This window comes from Notolepis coatsorum (genome assembly GCF_963971535.1).
Source record: "Notolepis coatsorum genome assembly, chromosome: 13".
Taxonomy (NCBI): domain Eukaryota; kingdom Metazoa; phylum Chordata; class Actinopteri; order Aulopiformes; family Paralepididae; genus Notolepis; species Notolepis coatsorum.
In genome coordinates this window covers 53737999-53761480 of record NC_140177.1, presented here as the reverse complement: position 1 = coordinate 53761480, position 23482 = coordinate 53737999, and the positions used below count along the sequence as shown (strand labels likewise).

The 23482-nt window shown below is 42.5% G+C and overlaps 1 protein-coding gene across 1 annotated transcript in view; it reads left to right on the top strand.

Annotated features, from left to right (window-relative positions):
* Positions 1-23482, top strand: part of wrnip1 (WRN helicase interacting protein 1) — a 50116-nt gene that overhangs the window by 4239 nt on the left and 22395 nt on the right. The window contains exons 3-4 of the mRNA XM_084327546.1: positions 4424-4656; positions 21239-21462. Coding sequence (XP_084183672.1) covers positions 4424-4656; positions 21239-21462 — 457 coding nt within the window. The remainder of the gene's footprint in view (positions 1-4423; positions 4657-21238; positions 21463-23482) is intronic.

Below are 23482 nucleotides of genomic sequence, written 5' to 3'. Positions count from 1 at the left end.
TGGTGGGAATAGCTGCTTCAATAATAACTTATAACAACAACAGACAAGTTAGACAACTATGTATACAAAAAAAACGATATACACTGAATGATTAGTTGTTACCTAAAGTCCTTGGACTCCACTGTAGAGAACGGGTGCAGGCCTTTGACAACAAACTTTGTCACAGCCCTGTGACACTCGTTCACCCTATCCTCTGTCATCTTTCCTCTAGCTGCTAGGGAGAAAGGACTTTGGGTGGTGGAGGTAGAGGGTCGAGGAGGATGTGTGGTGGGCAGCCACCGTGGGCTCACTGGGACACATTGGTGGCTGACCTCAGCTTGACGATCTATAAAAAGTTTTTAGATTGTAGTGTAGCTAAACAATTATTTTGTTTATTAGCCTATTTGTAATAATTCGTTATTAGCCTAGGAAACTCCGTATCTTGGCTTACCGGCTGCAGTGGATGCAGATGGACCACTGCGCGCAAGGCAGTCGAATACGGCGCATTTCTGCAAACTAATATAGTGTTTTGCAAACAAATGTTTTGATAGATTGCTCGTATTGCCACCCTTACTGGCAAATGTTTTGTTGCACTTGTGAACGCTTCGCTCTATCCGCCATCACGACTCAGTCCATGCAGAGCTGTCTGTGTCTGTGTGCAGCGCGCGTCAGCACGGAGACAGCGCTGAGATGCTTCCAGCTGCAGCACATCAGGTGTGCGGGGCTTGTATGTGCGGGGCTTGTAAGCGCTGCGGTCTGACGTGCTGCAGCTGCATACTATTGACAGCGCTTTCATTAAGGAGTACCCGTATGTATGTGTAGCGCGACTCGCGAGGAGTGTGTGTAATAATGACTCGCTGCGACTCGCTTCTCGTGCAGAGACAGAGAGAGGAGAGATCGTTCGCAACTTTTAAATAATAATAATAATAATTTCTCTAGAGTATCGATAGCAGTACCGAGGACGTCGGAGCTTATAAATACTCCGGTATTTTCTAATATAGTACCGGTTCCCGTTTAAAACCGGGGTCCGGGGGGCATCCCTAGCGATATCCATCAATTTTTCATCCGTCCAGCCTGCCGTTATCATTGGGAATGGCTCTGAGCTCGAAAAGGGCAAATACCGCCCCCTATCGTCTCCCGGATGGTAATGCACATCATTGGATTGGATTGAGTGGCCATGTGCATCAGAGAAAAACTCCGGTCCAGGGTTTCCCCATCTCTGGCAAGCAGTGTCTGTTACCAGATTCACTGGGGAAGCTCGGAGCAGCTTTCGATTATGCGTTTCGGACTATAACGTTGGATCAATAAACGCGATCAACATTTGGAATGGCGATCAGGAATTGGATTCATCTTTTTGCAGAACATCTGATCTGAGGTAAGGACTCTATGTTACCAGTAGGGCTGACCCCTATTAGTCGATTAGTCGACTAATCGGTCGAAATGAGCCGTAGTCGACTGGCCAACCTCTTAGTCGAATATATAAAAAAATAATAATATATATATATATATATATATTTGTATCATTCTTTCCAAAAGAAAAGAGGCCTAGAAGCGTGGCTAACGCTAATGGCACGCATACCAGAGGCTAACTGCCTACGAAAACTCTAAAAGAGGATTTCACCCATCTAATGAACACACTAGACTAGACAAATATCAAGATGTATCCATCAGTGGACCAATTGCAGGCTTTTGCAGAGGACAAGAAGCCTTCAGTCGACTCCATCAGACATGAACCCTTTAATCGCCAAGGACGCCGTAACACGTCATTCTCCGCCATGCGTAATCTGCCAATGACGCCGTAACACGTCATTGAGATCAATATTTCAAAAATCTGTGATGGCAATCATATTTCACCAACGGAGACTTGAGATCTCCTGTTGATCTCCTCTCAACTCTCCAACGGTTCAAGAGCGCCATCTGGTGGCCGATCGGCGGATTGCCCAAACCGCAAACCGGAAACAGAAAGTGGTGCTCATCCAAATTCGGTCCGACCACTCGCTATAGCTCCCGGGGCTCCATCTCGACACACTGGATAATCAATCGCTCGCCATAACTCAATAAACAACGTTATTTGGACGTATATAGTATTATACAACCTGGAAATGGTTCATCTAGATCAACATCCCATAATAGGAAACGTTCTACTCCAAGCTGATCGCCCAACGGCCCGAGGAGACTGGGGTAAGTTTCAGCGTTTATTATTACCGTGTTCGACACAAACTGCTCTGATGATCATATCACCCACACTACATGAATCATCTAACGTTGGCCACGGAATTATAAACGACCCCCCCCCCATCCGGTCAACATCAGATGATGAGTAGTAACTTCTAGAAGCACGTACAATTGAATTTTTTTTATCTGGCGCCGATCGCTATCAAACTGTATTTGATCATCAATATAATGCATTTAGGGCTATAAATCACGTTCTGCAGAATGCTGCAGAAAACGATAAAAACATATTTATACTAGGGCGGCTACGTGGCGCAGTGGGCAAGGCGCTCGCAACGAATGCTGGAGACTAGGCTCGAACAGGATGCCTCCTGTTCGAGCCCCGCTCTCCACATTGCTTTCAGTTTAGCTGGTCGTCCACAGTAATACACATTGGCCGTATTACGGGGAGGGAAACTGAAGGGTGGGGATCGGGCGTTGTGGACAGCGACTCCTACAGGTCGGTTGGTGCGCCTGCGCAGTAGAATCAAGAAGCGACGGGGGCGGGGCCCCTCCAAAGCCCAGACCCCCGACGCTGAAAGATCGAGCCGCGCAGGTGAAAAGATGCGACGGCTGTTACCTCGAGTATCGGAGGGGACTCGTGCTATGTATGACTTAGTCTACATTGCAGCCGGCTTGTGGGAGGCAAGAAGCAACGTTCGAAGACAGGGGAGGGTTGAATTGGACGATATGAAAATTGGGATGGGAGAAAAATAGAAAATGGGAGAAAAAGTGGATAAAAAAAAATAAACATATTTATACTTTAGACCGTATTTTAGTATGAATATGTGAATGAAAAAGTAGAACGTTGCTACATCCTAAACATGTGTGTGTGTGGCGTTTGGCGCTGAGCGCGGCACGAATAAATTATTTTTCAGCCCGCTTTTGTATCGTGCATAAGAACACAAATACTCTCGATAATCTAGCGTTTATTTGAAAACGATTCATAAATCAGCCGGAAAATGACAACGTGTTTTGTGTATTCCAGTAAATGGCTATTATCGCGGAATCTTTTTTTCTTTCTAGAAATCTCCAAAACTATACTTGTATTCAAAACGGTATAAAACGGAAATGTACTGATGAAAAAAACAATCCGTTTCGTACATGTTGACTGCAAGCAAGTCATTGATAAGCGACGGGTGTATTAGACACATAGCCATAATTTAAGATATAGTTTAATCGCTCGCAAATGTGCTCATCCTCCCATTGATTAACGTGCTGGCATCCAAGCGATAAATCGTCATAACCGGCTAGCACACAATGTGTTAAAATGTAATATCGGAAATTATCGGTATCGGTTTAAAAAATAAATAAAAATTAATTTGATTTTTTTTACAATTATTTAACATTTATTTACCCAGGCAAGCAAGTAAGAACTAATTATTATTTTATTTATTGTGAAAAGTATGCATAATGTTGTGTTTTTTGGGGGGGGAAACCCCGCATATATCGGTATCGGTTGATATCGGTATCGGAAATTAAGAGTTGGACAATATCGGATATCGGTAAAAAAGCCAATATCGAACATCCCTAAACATTACCCAACAAACAAACTGCGTGGCCAAAAGAAGAAAAACAAACACACACACACACAACGGCAGCTAGACAGAGAAATAATCAGTTGTATATATCAGCCCAGTATTGCTCATCAGACCAATGCAATCAATAAAAAAATCCCTATCACCAGCCTGTATATATTTGCCAATATATATCTGCCCAGTTTTCCTCATCGGACCGATCATTAACATCGGCCGATACCAATCTGGTTACCGATATACTGTATCATATATTATCAAAAGCACAGCATATTACATTAGCCTGTTCCCACTCAGTAAAGTCTAGCTAAAGGGACGGCTCTGGTTAGCTTTCTCCTAGGAATCTGACCAGTTAGGAGACAACCACTAGGAGTTTTAGCAATCCTGTGCTGTGTGACAGTAAATCCTAATAATTAACATGGGTGTTGGAGCCTGTGTCCTCCCCTCCCAGCACTCCATATGGTGGTGATAAGATGGAAAGCATCTATAGATATACTATTAGACACGCGCAAGAGCTTCGTAGGATCACTTTGTCTCATATGACAGTCACCATTTGAGCAAGCAAGCAGGCAGTTGATATGGAGTCGACACTTACCCTTCATATTTTTCCACGTAAGGGATGGCCAACATTTTGTTGTCTTTTCCACCCATGTTTGTGTCTTCCCCCCTCTCTCTCTTTCTCTTCTATTTATGTGCAGGACACCTTCCTTCCTCACGTGGAGTGTGGGACGGTGACTCTGATTGGGGCAACCACGGAGAACCCCTCCTTTCAGGTGAACGCCGCCTTGCTGAGCAGGTGCAGGGTGCTGGTGCTGGAGAAGCTGTCCGTGGAGGCGATGGGTTCGATCCTGCGCCGGGCCGTGGCCTCACTGGGGGTCAGGGTGCTGGGAGAAGACGGTCGGAAAGACCCAGATCAATCAGATGGACCTGAGTATGTTTTTTTTCTCTCTCTCTCTCTCCCGCTGGGAATCAACCCCTTGTTATCGCAGAGCATGCCAGATTCCACGGGGGCCGCATGTCACCCCCGCAAATCGAGATTGCCGGTTCTTGATTGGTTGAGTGGGAGGTTGTGTATTTGTCCGCCTTTAAAGGGTTTGGTAAGGGAATTTATAAAGAGCTCAAGCTGGCTATAAGGAGGCTGTACTGGTCTGGTGGCTCCACTGAACCACAGCCCTCCCTCTCTGTCTCTTGTCTCTGTTGACAGAAAGAGGGGGTGTGCTAAAGTGAGACAGCTGTTAGCTGCTTGCACCACATGGAGACTCGATCTTAACAGCTCGCCAGAGTCATGGCAGCCTCCGCGATGAACACAGGAGTAGCTGGTGGGTGAGGGTGTAGGCCAGGGACATGATTGAGCTCAGTGTTATTTCTGTTGAGTTGAAATGCACAGGGATCATCCAGGTGTAAATGGGGAAGAATCTGAAGTTGAAAGCAACGCAACTAATGGTGGTGTTTGATTTCCTGTTTACGAGGTACCTTGTTTTATTTGCTTACTTTCTCATTAACAACAGCATTGGGGTGATAACATCTCCACATAGAGATAACGACAGCATTGGGGTGATAACATCTCCACATAGAGATAACGACAGCATTGGGGTGATAACATCTCCACATAGAGATAACACCACATAGAGATAACACCTCCACATAGAGATAACACATAGAGATAACACATAGAGATAACACATAGAGATAACACCTCCACATAGAGATAACACATAGAGATAACACAGAGATAACACATAGAGATAACACCTCCACATAGAGATAACACCTCCACATAGAGATAACACATAGAGATAACACATAGAGATAACACATAGAGATAACACATAGAGATAACACATAGAGATAACACATAGAGATAACACATAGAGATAACACCTCCACATAGAGATAACACATAGAGATAACACATAGAGATAACACATAGAGATAACACCTCCACATAGAGAACACATAGAGATAACACATAGAGATAACACATAGAGATAACCCATAGATAACACATAGAGATAACACATAGAGATAACATCTCCACATAGAGATAACGACAGCATTGGGGTGATAACATCTCCACATAGAGATAACGACAGCATTGGGGTGATAACATCTCCACATAGAGATAACGACAGCATTGGGGTGATAACATCTCCACATAGAGATAACGACAGCATTGGGGTGATAACACCACATAGAGATAACACCACATAGAGATAACACATCCACATAGAGATAACACAGAGATAACACCTCCACATAGAGATAACACCTCCACATAGAGATGCAAGGTCTGTTTCACAGTATCATCTCTTATCAAACTCAAAGTAACAGTTCACTTCAGGAAGCCTTTCGGATTTCTGGCAAGGCATGTGTATTTCTATAGTTCATACACAGTGGCAATTTAAAGTGCTTTAACATCTTAACACTTTCAGTGCCATTTTTTTTAAATATATAAATACCATATTCAATGTCAGGGAGCTGTATGTTGCCTGTAAAAGCCATACTGGGACTCCGAAGGTGCAGTACCAGCCGCATCCTACCAGGTGGCGGTATCGAGCACCCTTTAAAACCTTGTGTATTGGGCTGTGGGTCGATTATATGGGTCCGGCTCGGCTATTTTTCTCCGGGCAGGATAAGCGGTTAGAACGCTCGGATTGAGAAGAATCGGATACTCCCAATCGGTGTTGTGGGATTGTTACGTGTGGGGTGTGTCTGTACCCTGATCAGGTATTCCCAGTGTGTGATGTGTTATGTCTAGTTGTAGTTCCCTGCCCTGGTCTTGTAGTCCTTATCGTTTTCCCTCCCAGGTGTATCTATTTGCAATCAACCCAGGTGTGTCTTGTCTTGTCATCCCCTCCTGTATAACTGTTCTGTTCTCCCCTGCGTGAGGTGCTGATCCTGTTTGTACAGTCTGTGTTTTGTTTGTCATTATTTTATGTTACCCCTTGATTACAAAACCATGGTAATTATTAATTAAATATCTTTTGTTGGTTACTTTGGCTACCGTCTCCTCATTATGTTACATTGACAAGACAACGAGCATTCCTTCAGTCAATGGTAACGTAATAGGGATGGATTATGTTGGCGACACGATAATTGGAATATTCTTTTCGGGGTACATCCTAGTCAAGGTAAGGGCTATATGATATCAATCTTGCGTTGATCCAAGAATGTTTTCATTGTGATCCGAGCGTATGTGTGTAACGATAGTCCACAATGTATGCCGTTGATGTCGATCAAAGCATCAAAAAAACGACCCCCCCCCCCCTTTCATGAATCATGATTAAACATAATACCTATCATATGCATTTGATTTTTTTTATTGTAGCGTGTGTAGGGACAAAACGCCAATGGATTTAGTATAATACACGTTGCGGCTTATAACCAGCCTCCCAGGAATTAGCCTGGATCATTCCAAAATAACACTCATGTTCACCACGGTATAAAACGGGAACGTATGGATGGAAAAATTATTTTGACCTTGACCGGAAGAAACTCAGTGTCAAATGACCATAGTATTGTATCCATAGCTATAATATAGAATATAGTTATAGCTCTACAAACAAGGTGACGGACTCCATTAGTTTAATGCGTGGCCTCGTATAGCCGCCGCCAGAAAACAGCGTGGCACAGAAAGTGTTAAGCCCTAGCCATATTTTCAGAAAATTAGTCTAAAAGTACATACCAAATTAAATGGAAGATTGCTCCCCTTCTACAAGTCCATTTGCATGTTCTTGGTATCTAGGGACATCTATGGACCTCGGGGAATGTATTCCCAGTGTCAGAAATATTGTGTCTGTTACTATGCTTGAGTAAATTGTAATGAACCAAAGGAGAATATAAATTATTATAAAAAACATTTTACCATCTTTGACAGTAAATAACACACCATGCTAACATTGACCAGACGTGAAAAACTGCCACTGAGCCCATTCAGTGCCTACTTGAGATAAAGTGTACTAAAAATCTAAGCAAATGAATAAAGGGCAGATGATTTACAGGTTTTTTTGTAGATACAGTACTGCATTTTGCCATCCCGAAATATGAATATAGAATATACAATATCAGGCCTATAAATTACCTTTATTATGGCCAAGTCGTGCAGCTGTGCCTAATGGTAGCTGAGCCTATTTAACTTTGAATCTCTCGGGGTTAGCTGCGTTATCATCACCTTTTGTGTTGGCTATCCTTCCGGTCAGGCTTTCTTATATTTAAAGTGTAGTGCTGTTGTATGCCCTGTTCAGCATTTGGCCTTTATTTGTAGCCATTCTTGTTCTAGGCTACTGGCTTTATTTTACACTTTTCTAGAAGCTGAGCCTTTTATTGTAGTGTGTTTATTTTCACGACAGTTTCCTTTTGTTTTATTTTAACTGCCATTAGTCCACTACAACCCATGAACTTCCTTAGTGGAGGTTTATTGTTTTTCTGTATATAAACTCCTATTTTAGGAGGTGCCTTTGTGGCGTATTTCTGTTTTGTCTTTATACCTCTTTATTGAGTGTTGATTGATTTATTTTCTTATCTACTTATCTCATTCCACCTGTAAAGGTAGTTATTTAGTTGTTTATTTTCCCCCTTCTCCTTAGTGTCTGCTTTTGCAGTTTTGTGGTTATTCGTTTTCAAATAACTTTAAACTTTAAATAAAAGAGTCCCTAATATTTGCTAGTGGCCCAAACACCCGCAGCCCTCACAATAAGACCATGGTATTGGAACGTACAGTACTATAAAGTATGTTTTATGCAGGTACAGTAGGTAGCAGTGTTGTTTTTTGTAATAGGCCCTAATAATTTGGCATACAATATTGATGGCTAGTGCATTAGTTAAGTAAATAAACTCCCATTGAAATGGTGACCACTGTGTCATTAATGTTTAATGTAGACCTTTTTTTATTTGTCTGTCAGCTCTTTGACTGCCAGAGTGGAGTGGACTCAACCTTGATGACTTGGACTTGGACTAAGGTAATGGGGACTCAACTCGGACTCGACTCAGGCTCTTCTTTGGTGACTCAGACTTGGACTCGAACACTGGGGACTCGAGACTCGACTCGGACTCGAGATTTGGTGACTCGACTACAACACTGGTAGGTAGTTCAGTATATCAGGTACAGTAGGTAGTACAGTATATGAGGTACAGTAGGTAGTACAGTAACGGAATGTAAACCAAATGCGTCCACATTTTTATAGGATTCTAGCACATTTTCATAACAATAGAAAATATTACCGTTCTCATTCAGGTTTCTTACAAATTAACGATGCTTTATGTTGTCCTTTATATGCCGATTATCATTAAAATCTTAAATTGTACCATATGTCCCCCTTTAGACAACATATGTAACGCTACCAGCGCACTTTTGTTAAGATAATTAGTTTACCATTCGCGGTCGCTATACCGAGGTCGCAGTAATAGTTTACCGCTGTTCAGATCACGGCGAAGAATACACATCCCAGTGACCTGTGCTAAGGATCTTGGGAAATGTATTCATGTAGTTTTCAACATTTTCACCTTTTAATTTTAAACCAATGCTGCCATCTACTGACAACAGAAAGTGTTGTCTATTGTCACTTCCGTATACAGCGTCGCCCGAAACCCATTCTAGAGATTCCCACTTTTTACTGGGAATGGGGCGTGGCCGTATTTGGTCCCAGACAATAAGAGTGGCTGCGATTGGTCACTGTGACGTTATATCATGTATAGTATATACTATATCGGGTACTAGTAGGGCTGCAACGATTAGTCGACATAATCGGCGACGACGTCGATCATAAAAACTTGTCTGCGCCGATTTTTTTGCGTCGATGCGTCGCATAAAAAAAAATTATTTATAATATATTTTTTTTGCACTACCTATCTTTGTGAAAGTGGCTTCTCAGCTCTGGTCCAGCTGAAGACAAAGCAGAGGAACAGATTGGACATTGAGCATGACCTCAGAGTTGCTTTGTCTACCATCACCCCAGACTTTGAGACTCTTGTCAGGAGCAAACAACATCCCCAGTTATCCCATTAGTTCCCTGGGATGTTAAGCTAAGAAGTCTGCTAAGAAGGATATATTATTTATTATTATTATTATTATTTTATTTCATTGTGTTTTTAGCCCTAGTTGCACTTTTGTTGCAACCCCAGTTATCCCATTAGTTCCCCCAAACTTACCGTCAGTCTGTTATGTTAAGCTAAGAAGTCTGCTAAGAGCCCGGAAAAGGAGCCGCGCCCACAGGAAGCAGAGATGGAGGGTGTGTCAGAAATAATCGTTAGATTAGTCGACTAATCGAAAAAATAATCGACAGATTAGGCGACTACCAAAATAATCGTTAGTTGCAGCCCTATCGGGTACAGTATATCAGGTACAGTAGATATTATATCAGGTACATTACATAATGTGCATTGGGACGTTGCAACAACTGTAAGACGGCTGCGTCCAGTCAAAACATGTAAACAGTAAACACGTTCTGGAGCAGCTGCAACTAAAGAACCCACAATCAATCAAGTGTGGGAGAGTATTTTAGACAGAGACCCAACATATCAAATCTCAATATTTGAAAGGGTTTCAATACTCATTTGCCACCCTATCATCTATACCAGCTGCCTGCATTTTTCATCTACTCTCCATCTCTAGACACACACAGACTAGGCTCCACGGCGCGCACACACACACACGCACGCACACACGCACACACACACACACACACACACACACACACACACACACACACTGTGTCCAGCAGACCTAGCCCCACCTCCTCTCACTCTGTGGTGTGTTCTCAGGGGATTCCCTGAACTCATCTCTCTCTCTCCTCTTGTATCTTTGACTTCACTTGAAAATTGTTTATGGGTCACAGTGTTGTTAGCTTGTTAAACATGGAAAATGCAGAGCCTCCGTGACCGGTTTGGATTTGAAGAGGAACACAGCAGGAGTGCTATTCGGATATTTGCGTTTGCAGAAAGGCTGAGGATACATTACTAAAGAAGTTCAAGAGGTTGGTGACTGTTCTTGTTTCAACCATCACTGAAGCATTAAAACAAAAGGTCCCAGAAAGCTAAGCTAACCCCCCATGGCGTTGTACAAATTGTTTACAACAAGTCAGCAGGAGGGGTACACCTCTGGCAGCTAAGGATAAGTGGTATTGTTCGTCTAACAGTGCCGAACTTGAGTGCTTCACTCTCCAGTGCATAGTAGTATAGACATATTAGCATAGTAGATAGTAGTATAGACCGTAGCATTGTACATAATAATAGAATACATTACAGCTGTCCTGACTGTGGTGGGAAGTTTGTTCCACCAACGTGGAGCCAGGACAGATAGCCTGCTTCGTTTTGATGACCCCCTCATGAGCCTGAAGAGGAGTCTCAGCTACGTTTCCCACTGTGATTGAAAGGTCAGTCAGTGGGGGTGGATTCAGTCAACAAGTGAAGTAGCTCAGTTTGGCCCAGGTTCAGTTTGAGGTGGTTGGCAGGCCGAGATCCGTTTGGGGATTTGGTGTAGAGAGAGAAGAGGCGGGGATCCAAGGATCAAGCCCTGTGGGACACCCATCTGTAAGGGGCAGGGGTCCGATATGGTGCCTCTCCATGATACTTGATTGGAGCAGTCATCGAGGTAGGATGACCATGTCAGCGCAGAACCTACAACTCTCATTCCTCCAAGGGATGTAGGAGGATCTGATGGTTGACTGTGTTGAAGGCTGCTGATCAGGCCTGAGAAATCCATTGATAGGAAAAATACTTTGACTATGGTCAATAGTAAATTAATTTAGGAAGACACTGTTGGGCTTGAGAACACACAGTACACCTCTATAATATAGCATAAGAAGGTGATAGCCTACACTTTCTATTTCTAAGATTAGTTATATAATTATTTTTGTAAGACCTCAAGTTTTGTTGTATTTGTCACATATAAGGTGTACATGTACATTACAGTGAAATGCTTGGTTCTGTATGAGCCTCCAGAGATTGTGCTTCATATAAAAAATATAATAAATATACAATGTACAAAACTAAAGTACAAAATGCAAAAATGAGGTAGAGAGGTAGTGCAAATACTTTAGTAATAGACAAAGTGTCTAAAGTGAGTGTGTGTGGATGTGTGTCTAATGAATGTAGAATGGATGAGTTAGTGTAGCATAGAGTCCACATTGAGCATCCCGATGGCCTGGGGATAGAAGCTCTTTGAGTCTCTCTGTACTGGCCATGAGACTCTCTTGAAAGCGCTTGCCTGGGGGAGCTCCAGTAGCTCACCACGTACCGCGAGTGCTATTTCAGCGCCGTGGACAACCGCGCTCGCGCGGATCTGGGGCTGAGCGCGTTCGAATCCCGGACGGCAGCCGTGCCTTTCCCAGAGTTGTCTTTCCCCCCCATCTGAACCCTTTCAGCCTGCTTCTGTCGGTCGAACTTGACCAAGTATGAATGCGAAGAAAAAGCGATAAACGCTAAAAGAACCAGGTGACTGGTCAAAGTTAAAAAAAAAAAAAAAAAAAAGCGCTTGCCTGACCGCAGCAGTGCAAAGAGGCAGTTGTTTGGGTGGCTAGAGTCTTTGACTATTCTCTTAGCCTTGGCCCTGCAACACCTGGTGTAAATGTTCTGGAGAGTGGGACGCCCACCTCCAATTGTGCGTTCGGCTGATCGAGCAACTCTCTGCAGTCTGCTGCGGTCGCGTGCGGTGCTATTCCCAAACCAGGAGGTGATGTTACCAGTCAGCATGCTCTCTATTGTGCATGAGTAGAATCTATTGTGCATGAGTAGAAGTTCTTTAAGATATTCGCACTTTGAACTTCCTTAGACGCCTAAGGAAGTAGAGGCGCTGCCGTGCCTTCTTCACTATACTGTCTATGTGTGTAGTCCATGTCAAGTCGAAAGTCATGGAAAAAATAGTCTACGAACAGGTCGAAAAGTACCGTACCTTGTGGAAAAAAATCTAATCTACGAATTCCAATCTGCTTCAGAACATCCCACTCCACTGACCCATGCCTTCTCTATTTGAATGACCACATCAAACAAGAGGTGGACGCGGGCAAATACTGCGTCATGGTCATGCTGGACCTACAAAAGGCCTTCGACACTGTCAATCACTCCATTCTGATTGACAAGCTAATAGCAATTGGTTTTGATAGTCTATCAGTGAGCTGGATGCAATCCTACCTGGAGGGGAGAGAACAGATGGTGGAGGTAAATGGTACTCTATCCCCCCCCCCCCTCACAGTGAGCTGTGGTGTTCCACAAGGAAGCATACTAGGACCGCTACTGTTCCTAATTTATGCAAATGACATGTTGTCAGCTTGTGACTGCAACTTGTTCTTGTTCGCGGACGATTCAGCCCTGCTGGTCTCTGACAAGAACAAGTTACAGGTTGAAAAAACCCTCAGCTCAGAACTCGGCAGAATCTGCACCTGGCTCGCTGACAACAAACTACCATTACACCTGGGTAAAATAGAGTCCATTCTCTTTGGATCAAATAACAAACTCGGCAAGACCGACGGCTTCTCAGTTACAGTGGGTGACAATATTGTCACAAGGAAAGATGAAATTACATACTTGGGTTCCATCCTAGAGGCAAATCTTTCCTGTGACAAAATGGCATCCAATGTAATCAAAAAAGTCAACCAACGAACTAGATTCTTTTTTGTGATCCACTTTTTCTATTTTTTCTCCCATCCCAATTCCGCTGTGCCAATTCTCCCCTCCCCTGTCTTGAAAGTTGCTTGCATATGCCCCCCACTGGCCGGTTGTAGGGAGGATAGAAGCCTTGCATCACATGTCCCCTCCGATACATGTGGAGGCAGCCTGTCACATCTTTTCACCTGCCAGCGCGGACTCTCATTGGTGAGGTGTAACGTGTGGGAGGCACACACTACCCCCGCCATTTCCTGTTTCTGCTGTGCAGGCTTCCCCAACCAACCTGTAGGAGTCGCTGTCCACAACGTCCAGATTACCGGTACCACCCATCAACTTCCACCCGCTAACTCTGCCAATTGAGTTAGTATGACGGACTAGATTCTTGTACCGGATCTCCTCTCTGGTCAACAAGAATACCCTGAAGACTCTGGCAGGTAGGGCTGTACCGAATGCTTCGAAGCTTCGATCATAATGTTGACATTCGAATTCTAAATCAACATTTGAATTTTACATTTTTAATAAAAAAAAATATATATATATATTTTTTTTAATATATATATTTTTTTCTATTCAATCTGTTTAAACCAATGGGGGTTTTCTTCAATTGCAGTTAAATATTAGGCTACACTAATATTATAATATAAGACGTCACCATCACTTTCATACCAACCGTGCCCTTATTGGATTATTTATGTTGACGAAACTGATGAGTTATATTCATTAAAGAAAGTTGATTTAATAAAAGAAAAATACTAATTTAATCAGAGTAATCACTTTATTCAAATTGAGGATTTAGTTTATAAAAAAAAATATTATATATATTTTTTGAAGTAATATTTTTTTATAGACATTCGAAGCTTCGTTCGAATACTTCAATCGAAGCTTTGAATGTTAAAAAATGACATTCGGTACAGCCATACTGGCAGGAGCACTCATTCAAGGGTACTACGACTATGCTTGCACCTCATGGTACAAAAGCACCTCAAAGGCGCTAAAAAAAGATTACAAACATCACAAAACAAACTGGTCAGACTACTACTTGACCTTACTCCTAGAACCCACCTCACCCCTGCCCACTTTGACTACCTAGGATGGCTTAGAGTAGACAACAGAGTACAGCAACTTGCAATGGGCCTGGTCTACAAGATACACTACACCACACAGGTACCCATGTACATGTCGAAATACTTCCCAAAGGTCAGTGAATACCACGCCCACAACACCAGAGGGAGTTCCACAAATCATGTGCAACCCAGATTCTGTACAAACAAGGGACTAAACACATTTCGCAATTATGCCACAACAATCTGGAACGCCCTACCCACAGCCGTAAAAAGATGTGAATCCCTACCCACATTCAAAACCGCTCTTAAAGAGCACCTACGGGAGGCTGCAAATTCGAAACTGGCCACCGTAAATGTCCAAAACCCCCCCCCCCCCACCCCCTCCTAATAGTCTCCTCCCCACCGTATGTATATATTCTCTCCCCACCATATGTATATTTTTTTTCTCTGTTAGGATCTATGTGTAACAGTACTGTATATTTGCATATCATATATATCACAAATGTAACAGTACTATATACCTGTATGTCATGTATGTCTCTATGCCATACATGTCATGATGTCATGTATGTCATAAATGTCACTATGAATTGAAAATGGGGGACCCTGATGTAAACAAGACAAACGTCTTTCTCTGGTCTGCATCCCCTTAACAATTGTGTGTATTGAGCCGTACTGTATTGTACCCATTCTGCAATCTGTTAAATAAAGTTTTCATTCATTCATTCAAGTCCTCGGATATGTGGACTCCGAGGTGCTTGAAATTGTTCACTCTCTCAACCGTAGATAGATGTCTGCAGTTGGAAAAAAGGTAATACATCACATTATATCACAATATTACAGTATTGTGACTAGTATCATGAGAATATTGTATCGGGCCTTTGGTGATTCCCACCCCTACAAACATTTTGCCCAATTTTCAGAAATTCTCAAGGCGTTCCTGAGATATCACGTTCATGAGAGAATGAGATGCATACAAAGTTCTCCCTGTTCCAATCCATTCAGGACTACAGACCACGGAATGGGCTACTTTACATCACATCCGGTCACAAAACACAAACGTTTACATTTTAAACTACTGAAGTACAAATCTCTCTTCGCCTGTATTACTTCATATGATCAAGACAAGGAAAAACGTGTGTAGTCCTGGCTTTGTGCAGCTTCCCCACGGATATTTCCTTCTTTCTCCTTAAATTTTTTTCAGGTTCAGCATTCAGTTTGGAAAAAATATATACAGAAAAAAACATTTACATATCTGCTTTTGCAAATAAATGAAAATAGGCTATATATAATCCACCTCAGTATTATTGCAATAAGAAAAAAATTAAACATCAATGCCTATCATTCAATTCATTCACATTCTCTCACAAATGCAAATAAACCTACTGCCCCCTGCTGTCATGACTCTTGACGTAAGCTGTTGATATAACATTTAATGTAAGGCATATTTATTTCAAAGTAATATTAAATGATCCCTTCTTGAACAACCTTTTTTCCATCATAAGCCCATAATATACTGTCTACAGCCTATTAACCATCATCCACAGTTTTATCGTCATTATTTCACCACATCTCTACTCAACAAGCATCAAATTGCAATTCCTTTTGCAACTGACAGACAATAGTTAACATTAATAACTCATCTTGTATGCATGAACCCATGGCGCCAAACGTCATGGCAAACAGCTGTGATTTTCATCAGGTAAAAGTCTAAATTTAGCTCAGTGTCTTACCAGTCCTGTACAGTCCTGCAGCCTTTTATTTTTTGTATCTATCTTTCTCTGATTTTTCTTGGTTTTCTCCCCGTCCCAATTTAGTCGTTGTGCCAATTCCCCCCCCCCCCCCCTACCTGGTTGTTGTGCGCATGTTCTCCTACTGGTCGGTAAAAGGGAACCCTGAAGTATCCGCGCGCTTCCTCCGACACGTGCGGCGACAGCCAGTGGCTCTCTTCTCACTTGGCAGCGAGGGCTCTTATTGGTGAAGTGTAACACGTGAGAGGTCACGCTGCCTTCCTCAAGTCCTGCCTCCGCTGAGCGAGCGCCCAGACCTGACCTGTAGGCGTCGCTGTCCACAACGCCAGTTTCCCACCCACGGCTTCCCTCCCCCTAACCCAGCCAAACTAGTTAGTATAGCGATCAGCCCAAGCCAAGGCAATGCTGAGACCGGCAGTCGAGACCGCAGCCTCTTGCATTGGTGACGAGCGCAATCTCCGCTACGCCACCTGACAGCAAGTCCTGCAGATCTTTATACTATTAAGAAACATTACGACTGCATTCTCTCTGGTGCTCCGTTTGTTAGTGTGCCGCTTTGTTTTCTCTGGAGATCAGTATATTGTTAACCTCTTAAGCCCGGGCAGAGATTTATATCACGTCACAAATAGATCAATACAGTCCGTATTAAGTGATGTTGTGTTTCTTTTTCAAATGTAGCCATGAGTAAAGAAATAACCCTATCAAAACAGCAGTCAAAGTGTATATTGTCAGCACTACATTTGTTTAGCAATGATTTTAAGTTATTAGCGAAATATGAGTTTATAAAAATCTCTGCGTATTGCATCGGAAACCGGATGATTTAGACACGAGGACAGGAAGCCGTCATTAAATCATTGTAGTCCTAAGAAAGAGGAGACCCAGGGTTTCGATGGACGTCTAAATTTCATAAAACTACACTACCTAGCTGACACCAGCCACAGACAATCACAGGCCAACCATTTAATTTCTTGCAAATATTGACGTGAATGTCGTGTTTATATCTCACTGGTCGAACAAACCTGAACGTTATTGCCATAAAATACAACGTATATTGTTTCTTTACCTTTTCTGTGAACGTCTAGGAAAAAACATGTCTCAATCCAGTAAAAAATGGCGGAGATATGGACATTATACAAAAGTAACTGTACTCACAGTAGATTTCATTCAGTCTTTTCTGCCCTGTATCGGGCGCCTGGTGGTACTAAATCCAAATTTAACTCTGTCATTGGAAAGAGGATTTTTCTCTGGATGTATCACTTGGCCATAATATATTTATATTTCATATTGAATGTGTCCGGATGGCAAAAAAAACTGTAAATCATCTGAATATCATTGTTCATTTGCTTAGATATTTAGTACACTTGATCTCAAGAATGTGCTGAATGAGCTCAGTGGCAAATTCTTTCACTTTTGGTCAATGTTAGCATGGTGTTATTCACCATCAAAGATGGGAAAAAAATACACTATTTCTGACACTGGGAATACATTCCCTGAGGTCTATAGATGTCCCTAGGTAGATACCAAGAACATGCAAATGGACCTTGTAGAAGTGGAGCAATCTTCCATTTACTTGGGTATGTACTTTTAGGGCAAATATCTGAAAATAACAATATAACGCAAAATAAAAGTATTGTCCTTTTGTTAGTGTGCTGCTGTTCCAGCTCAAAGTGCTTCACAGCAGCAAAAAAGACAGGTATACAAAATTGGCATAAAATGAGCACATCATTTACAAAAAAGTGCAGGCATAAAATATGTATAAAATAGACGGCAGAAAAACAGACAAAGGCAAGGCACAGAACACGAATCATACAGTTTTTCACATTAGGGTCGTTTTCCGATGCTGCGATCATACAAACGCATGTTTTAGGATGGGGGTTCGGTAAGATAGACGTTATATATATACGGATTCAATCGTCATTGCAATTTCAAGGTCTCAGATGAGTCACAAAGGTCTGCGCGAGTGTTTAGAATGGGAAAATCGGTTGAAACGGTTGAAACACGAGAATTCTCGTGTTTGGCGCAGAAAGACATTACATAGCTGAAGATAGTTTGTGTGAGCCTCTGGTTATGTTAGGTTGGCTGAACGTTGTTGATTTGCCTGGGTTTCACTTTTTGTGTTGTCACATAGCTGACTTGCTGGATTTGTCTTGAGATAATTTATGAAGCGTGATTTAGGAACGAAGACGAGCAACTATTGATTGGTGTGGAATCAGCTGCTTAGTGGTGAAATGTTAGAATATTAATAACTTTGTTATCATTTAGGAAACTATAAAAGGAGGGGACATCACATTCAGCGTTCTATGCTCTGCGTGGTGCCAGACTTTGGTGCCAGTTCTATTGAAGCCTATATATAAAATAATCAAAATATACAAGCTATCTGAGGAAATATACTGTACATCAAGCATTATATCAAACGTTAGCTAGTTAACAATGCAACAAATTGCAGATGATTCTGACATCCGAGGTAATAACGGTCGTCGGGTCATAAACGAGGAGATGGCTGATCCCATTCAACTCGATGACGGCCGAACTGAAAAACACTTGGCACCGATGTGCGTTCACATGCTGCACAGTGACGTGACGAGCCTTCCTTCTTTACGGTTATCATGTTACTAAACCTTACCTTTGAGCTCTAATTAAAACAACGTTCACTGCTTCTCTGTTTACTTACTTAGCTAACGGATCAATGTCGGGCCCAGAAGAAAATGTGCAGCGCGCCCAACTTTCATTCCTAGTTAGCCTTCCGCATCCTTGTCCTCGCCGTCGCATGTGGGGGAACAGCCTGTTCTCTCCATCGCCTACAACGATGTTGTTGGCCAAGTCCAAGACCTACAGTATAAAAACAGCTCCCCTAGATTGATTTCATGGTGAAAAGTAAACTCATGCTGACTGCACAAGTGTTATTTTTTGTTTGTAAGGGATTAAGTTTGTATTTGCCATGTGGGCCGCTGTGACGTGTGTATATATCTCTGTCGTTGGGGCAGGTTTATTTGGGAGTGACGAATCAAGAATAAGCCTAATAAGTAAATTAAAATCCCTTACATGTAACCTGCTGATACACTTGGGGAAAAACTGGTATCTGATGGAAACACTGTTGTATTTTACTGTTAACTACATTTCTGTGTAGTTTGCAACGGTTTCTGGGCATACTTAAATGTAAATGTAAATTATATGAAATGAATCTACTCTAAGTAACGTGTCGCAGTGGTCAGACCTTTCATTGGGGGGTGGAGCGATACATTGATGGAATAATCAAAAGGCAGTGATCTCGGTGCAATCATGTACATGTTGATTCAAATCACAGATACCGTAAAACAAGTAGGCAGTTCAGAATGCTGGTTTTGCTTTGTTTGTCTTTTGTCCAGATTGAAATAATGGTGCTTTAAGTTTTTCATTCAAGTGTTAAGCAGAGCTTAATAATGAAATTGCACGCTCAGCCTCATTTTAGTTGAAAGGGTTTGTGACTAGAATCCAAAATGCTTGATTAACATGTGATGTTTGTGTTGCTGGATCACAATATATCATACTGTATCTATCTATAGATCTATCTATATGTGTTACTAAATCTAAATGTGTTGTAGCGAGATTCATGAAGCTCCTCATCACTCAAGTATTTAAGTTGTCTTGTAAACCCTGAGGTTGACACCCAGAGTACGCGTCACGTAGGCCTTATTTTTGTATCTTGTTCATACTCATTCAAAACCTTTACTCTCAGACACAATGAAGCACGTTAGGCCAGAGAGAATGGTGTGTTGAAGTGCTGGAATGGCGTCAGTATGGGTTCAGGGGGAGTTGTGAATACAGATGCTGCCGGGGCGTAATTGTAGAGAGTCTTGCTTGGGTCTAGTTTTTCTCACCATACCTGGGGTTCTGAGCGTCTAAAAACAGTGACCTCCTCTGGGGAGGTGGTGGTCAGCAGGGACCGATTTGAAACGAGGATGAAGGATGGGGCGTATGCCAAGTGTATCTGAGCAGGCTTCATCAGTGCATCTCTGGTGTCACTACTGGACCTCTGCTAGTAAGTGGTTATCTGAGATGGCAGCCTAGAGTCGGCGCCCTCGTTGGTGTAGTACGAGAAGGCTGATGTGTGCTCATTAGTGGACTGCTTTGCTAATGCGATTTCTGAGATGTGTAGTTTAATAGCATGCAAGTGTGTCATTGACTACTTGATGGAGTACACATATTCATCACAAAGGTGGAATCTGTATTGCTGTCAAACAGCGACCTTTAGGCAAATAAGCCCTGTTTGGTATTGCACTTTGTTGGGGTTGGAGTTTAGCAACTTATTATACTTGTATTATTTACTATATATTATTATTCCTCCAGACCTCTCTTGGCAGTGTCCCAGGTGTGGCCAGCAGTAGCAGCCCCTCCCATAAACCCACACATCAGACAAAAACTAAAAAGATTTAATCAAAGCACAATACCAAGATATGGGCTATTTTGCCCAGACGTGGCTGTTTTGACAACATCACATTATTCTACTTTTTTAATTAGAACCCAACATAATTCGGAAACAACAGAAACAACAGCTTTTGCTAAACTAACCTGTTCCAGCTCCAAAATGTTCATCCTGTTCATCAAAACAGACGCACATCATCAGCACTGTCCAACAAACAGACACCCTTCATTGAGAAAGAATGAAAAACGGACGTAGATGGACAAACACGTGGGTGTGGCCGGTGCCTAACCTTTGTATTTGTAAGGCCCGACAACACACGTTAATGTCCCCATGGGCCGGACACGTCTTCTTTAAACAAGTCAAGAAGAAACATCACAATAAGTCAAGAACAAAACAAGAACACCATAAGGTCCAACAAATTTAAAATAAATGCAAATAAATTAATGAATGCAAACACTCCCAGACATACCCCACGCGAAGATAAGGAAAAACTCACTAAAACCTAACGATAGGGAAAAATGCACCACAGGCAGTGTGGAGGAGAGAAACCTTAGAAGGGCCATTTAAGGGGGGATCTCCCTTCTTAGATGTCGGTGATAGTAGTGTTGCAGACGGACAGTTTGTAAGCATGCACTCATGTGTGTAGTGAAACACAGAAACATTGCTCTTCCTACTGTGTTCCCCATCCCACCCCAGACCGAAGGTCTACATCGAGCAGAAAGCTCTGGACACCATAGCCCACCTGTGTGACGGCGACGCCCGGACAGGACTCAACGGTCTCCAGCTGGCTGTTCAGGCCAGGGTGGGTTCAGCCCGACCCGACCACGCGGCACCGGGCGGTTCTGCCAAGGACATAGTGGTGCAGGAGGATCATGTCAAGGAGGGTCTTCAGAGGTCCCACATCCTCTATGACAAAGCAGGTAGGCCCCCAGTGGTGACTCTATCACTTAGTCCATGAGGTGATGTACAATGAGACGACGTGACATGAGATTAGACTATAAGAGGTGACATGAGATGAGATTAGATGATAAGAGATGACATGAGATGAGATTCGATGATAAGAGATGACATGAGATGAGATTAGATGATAAGAGATGACATGAGGTACGATGACATGAGATTAAATTAGACGTGACATGATATGAGATGAGATTTTACAAATGAATAGGGCATATTATGTTATTCTGACATGCAGCACAATAAAACATACAGGGGAAATGTACAGTACTGTACAGTCACCAAATTGAATACATTGTAATCCGATGTTAAATGTGTTTAATACTAGTTGATAGAGAAGAAGAGCTTGAAGCATTCATTGTTGCATTTAGGATTAAATGATATGCCAGTAAACACCATCCCAGCTCTTGAAAACAAACTAATTCCTCTGAGAATCTCATATTGGTACAGTATCCTCAAACCGTGAAACACCATGAACACTGTGAATTTCCACAGATCCTAGGAGCCCCCCCCCCCTGCTGGAATGCTCAACGCTATCATATTATCCGGAAAATAAATACCCCGAAGGCAGTTCTAGGCGCCTGTAGTCACTGCCAATGGGTAGGGCCTGCACATTTCAGGCTGTCCTTGAGGACTTATTTTTCTCCGAGCCATCTGGACCTTGTATAAAGAATCGATGATGGTTCTATTATGTCTGCTAATTGGTGGCTTTGTTGGTTTTCTGCAGCTGCCCCACAAGAAACATTCCCCCCAAGTAGCCAGACGAGATGAACAGACGGTGTGAATAGTTTTGCTGTGTTTCAGAGGTGTCTTGTCTGACAGTGAGCTGATTGTGACGTTTGTTGGGTCACTGACCTCCATATAACTTTCCTTGGCGCCTCTCCAAATTCCAAAACACACACATATAGTCTTTCAGTTTGTCTTCGCTTTAGTTGCAGGAAGTCAGGCTTGGCGCTAATTGACTCTTACCCGCTGACTCAACACTGTACTATGTTTGTAGGGCTGTCCTCACGTCGGCTAAATTAATGGTGATGGGACACTGTAGATTAATCGATAGGTTGATTTAATTACTCATTCAGCATGAAAGAAAAAAGATTATAGGGGTCCTTGTGAAAATGGCCTTGTCCTGTGTCTTGCATTGTTTCTACAGAATGAAGGGTTGTCTCAACACTGAGAAATGTATGTACATAGTGCCATTTCTGCAGTTCAGCTATGACAAGAACCCTCCCTCTTGAAACGAGTTACTCAAAATTGCAGCCACAATCGCCGTAGTTAATAACGTGTGCGTGTGAAGAGATAAATGCGCCTGTACAAAATGGCAGCTCACTCGTAAATCTTCTCTTTTCTACCTAAAGTTTAACCTAAAATATGTTCCTGACAACATTTTTAATCGTAAGTTTGATATGCTATTGCTGGATCTTTAGTCATATTTTATCTGAATTTCTTTCAACAGTACAGGCTTGTGCACTATTGCTAGATGTACAATAATTATCGTATTTTGTAGGATAAAAGCAGCTCACTCTGAGTCGGCACACACAGGACTGAAACAGATTACACAGGTGGAATCGGGGGTATAGAGGCTGCTAGAAAGCATAATCTTGAGTGTTTTCTTTCAGCAGAAAAATACATGTTTAAGGGGACCTTAACCCTTTCACTACCACACAACAGAAGGTTAACCCTTTCACTACCACACTACAGACGGTTAACCTTCTGTAGTGTGGTTGTGAAAGGGTTAACCATTTGTCGTGTTGCAGTGAAGGGGTTAACCCTTTGGTAGTGTGGTAGTGAAAGGGTTAAAGACCACAACATATGAACTTGTTGAAAAGCACTACAATATGTCCCCATTAAGAATGCCTAATCGGGCGGCTAGGTGGTGTAGTGGGCAAGGGACTCTCCACCAACGCAGGAGACGCTGGGTTCGAGCCCAGCTCTCTGCGTTGCTACCAGCTTGGCTGGTCGCTCATACTAACACAATTGGCAGTG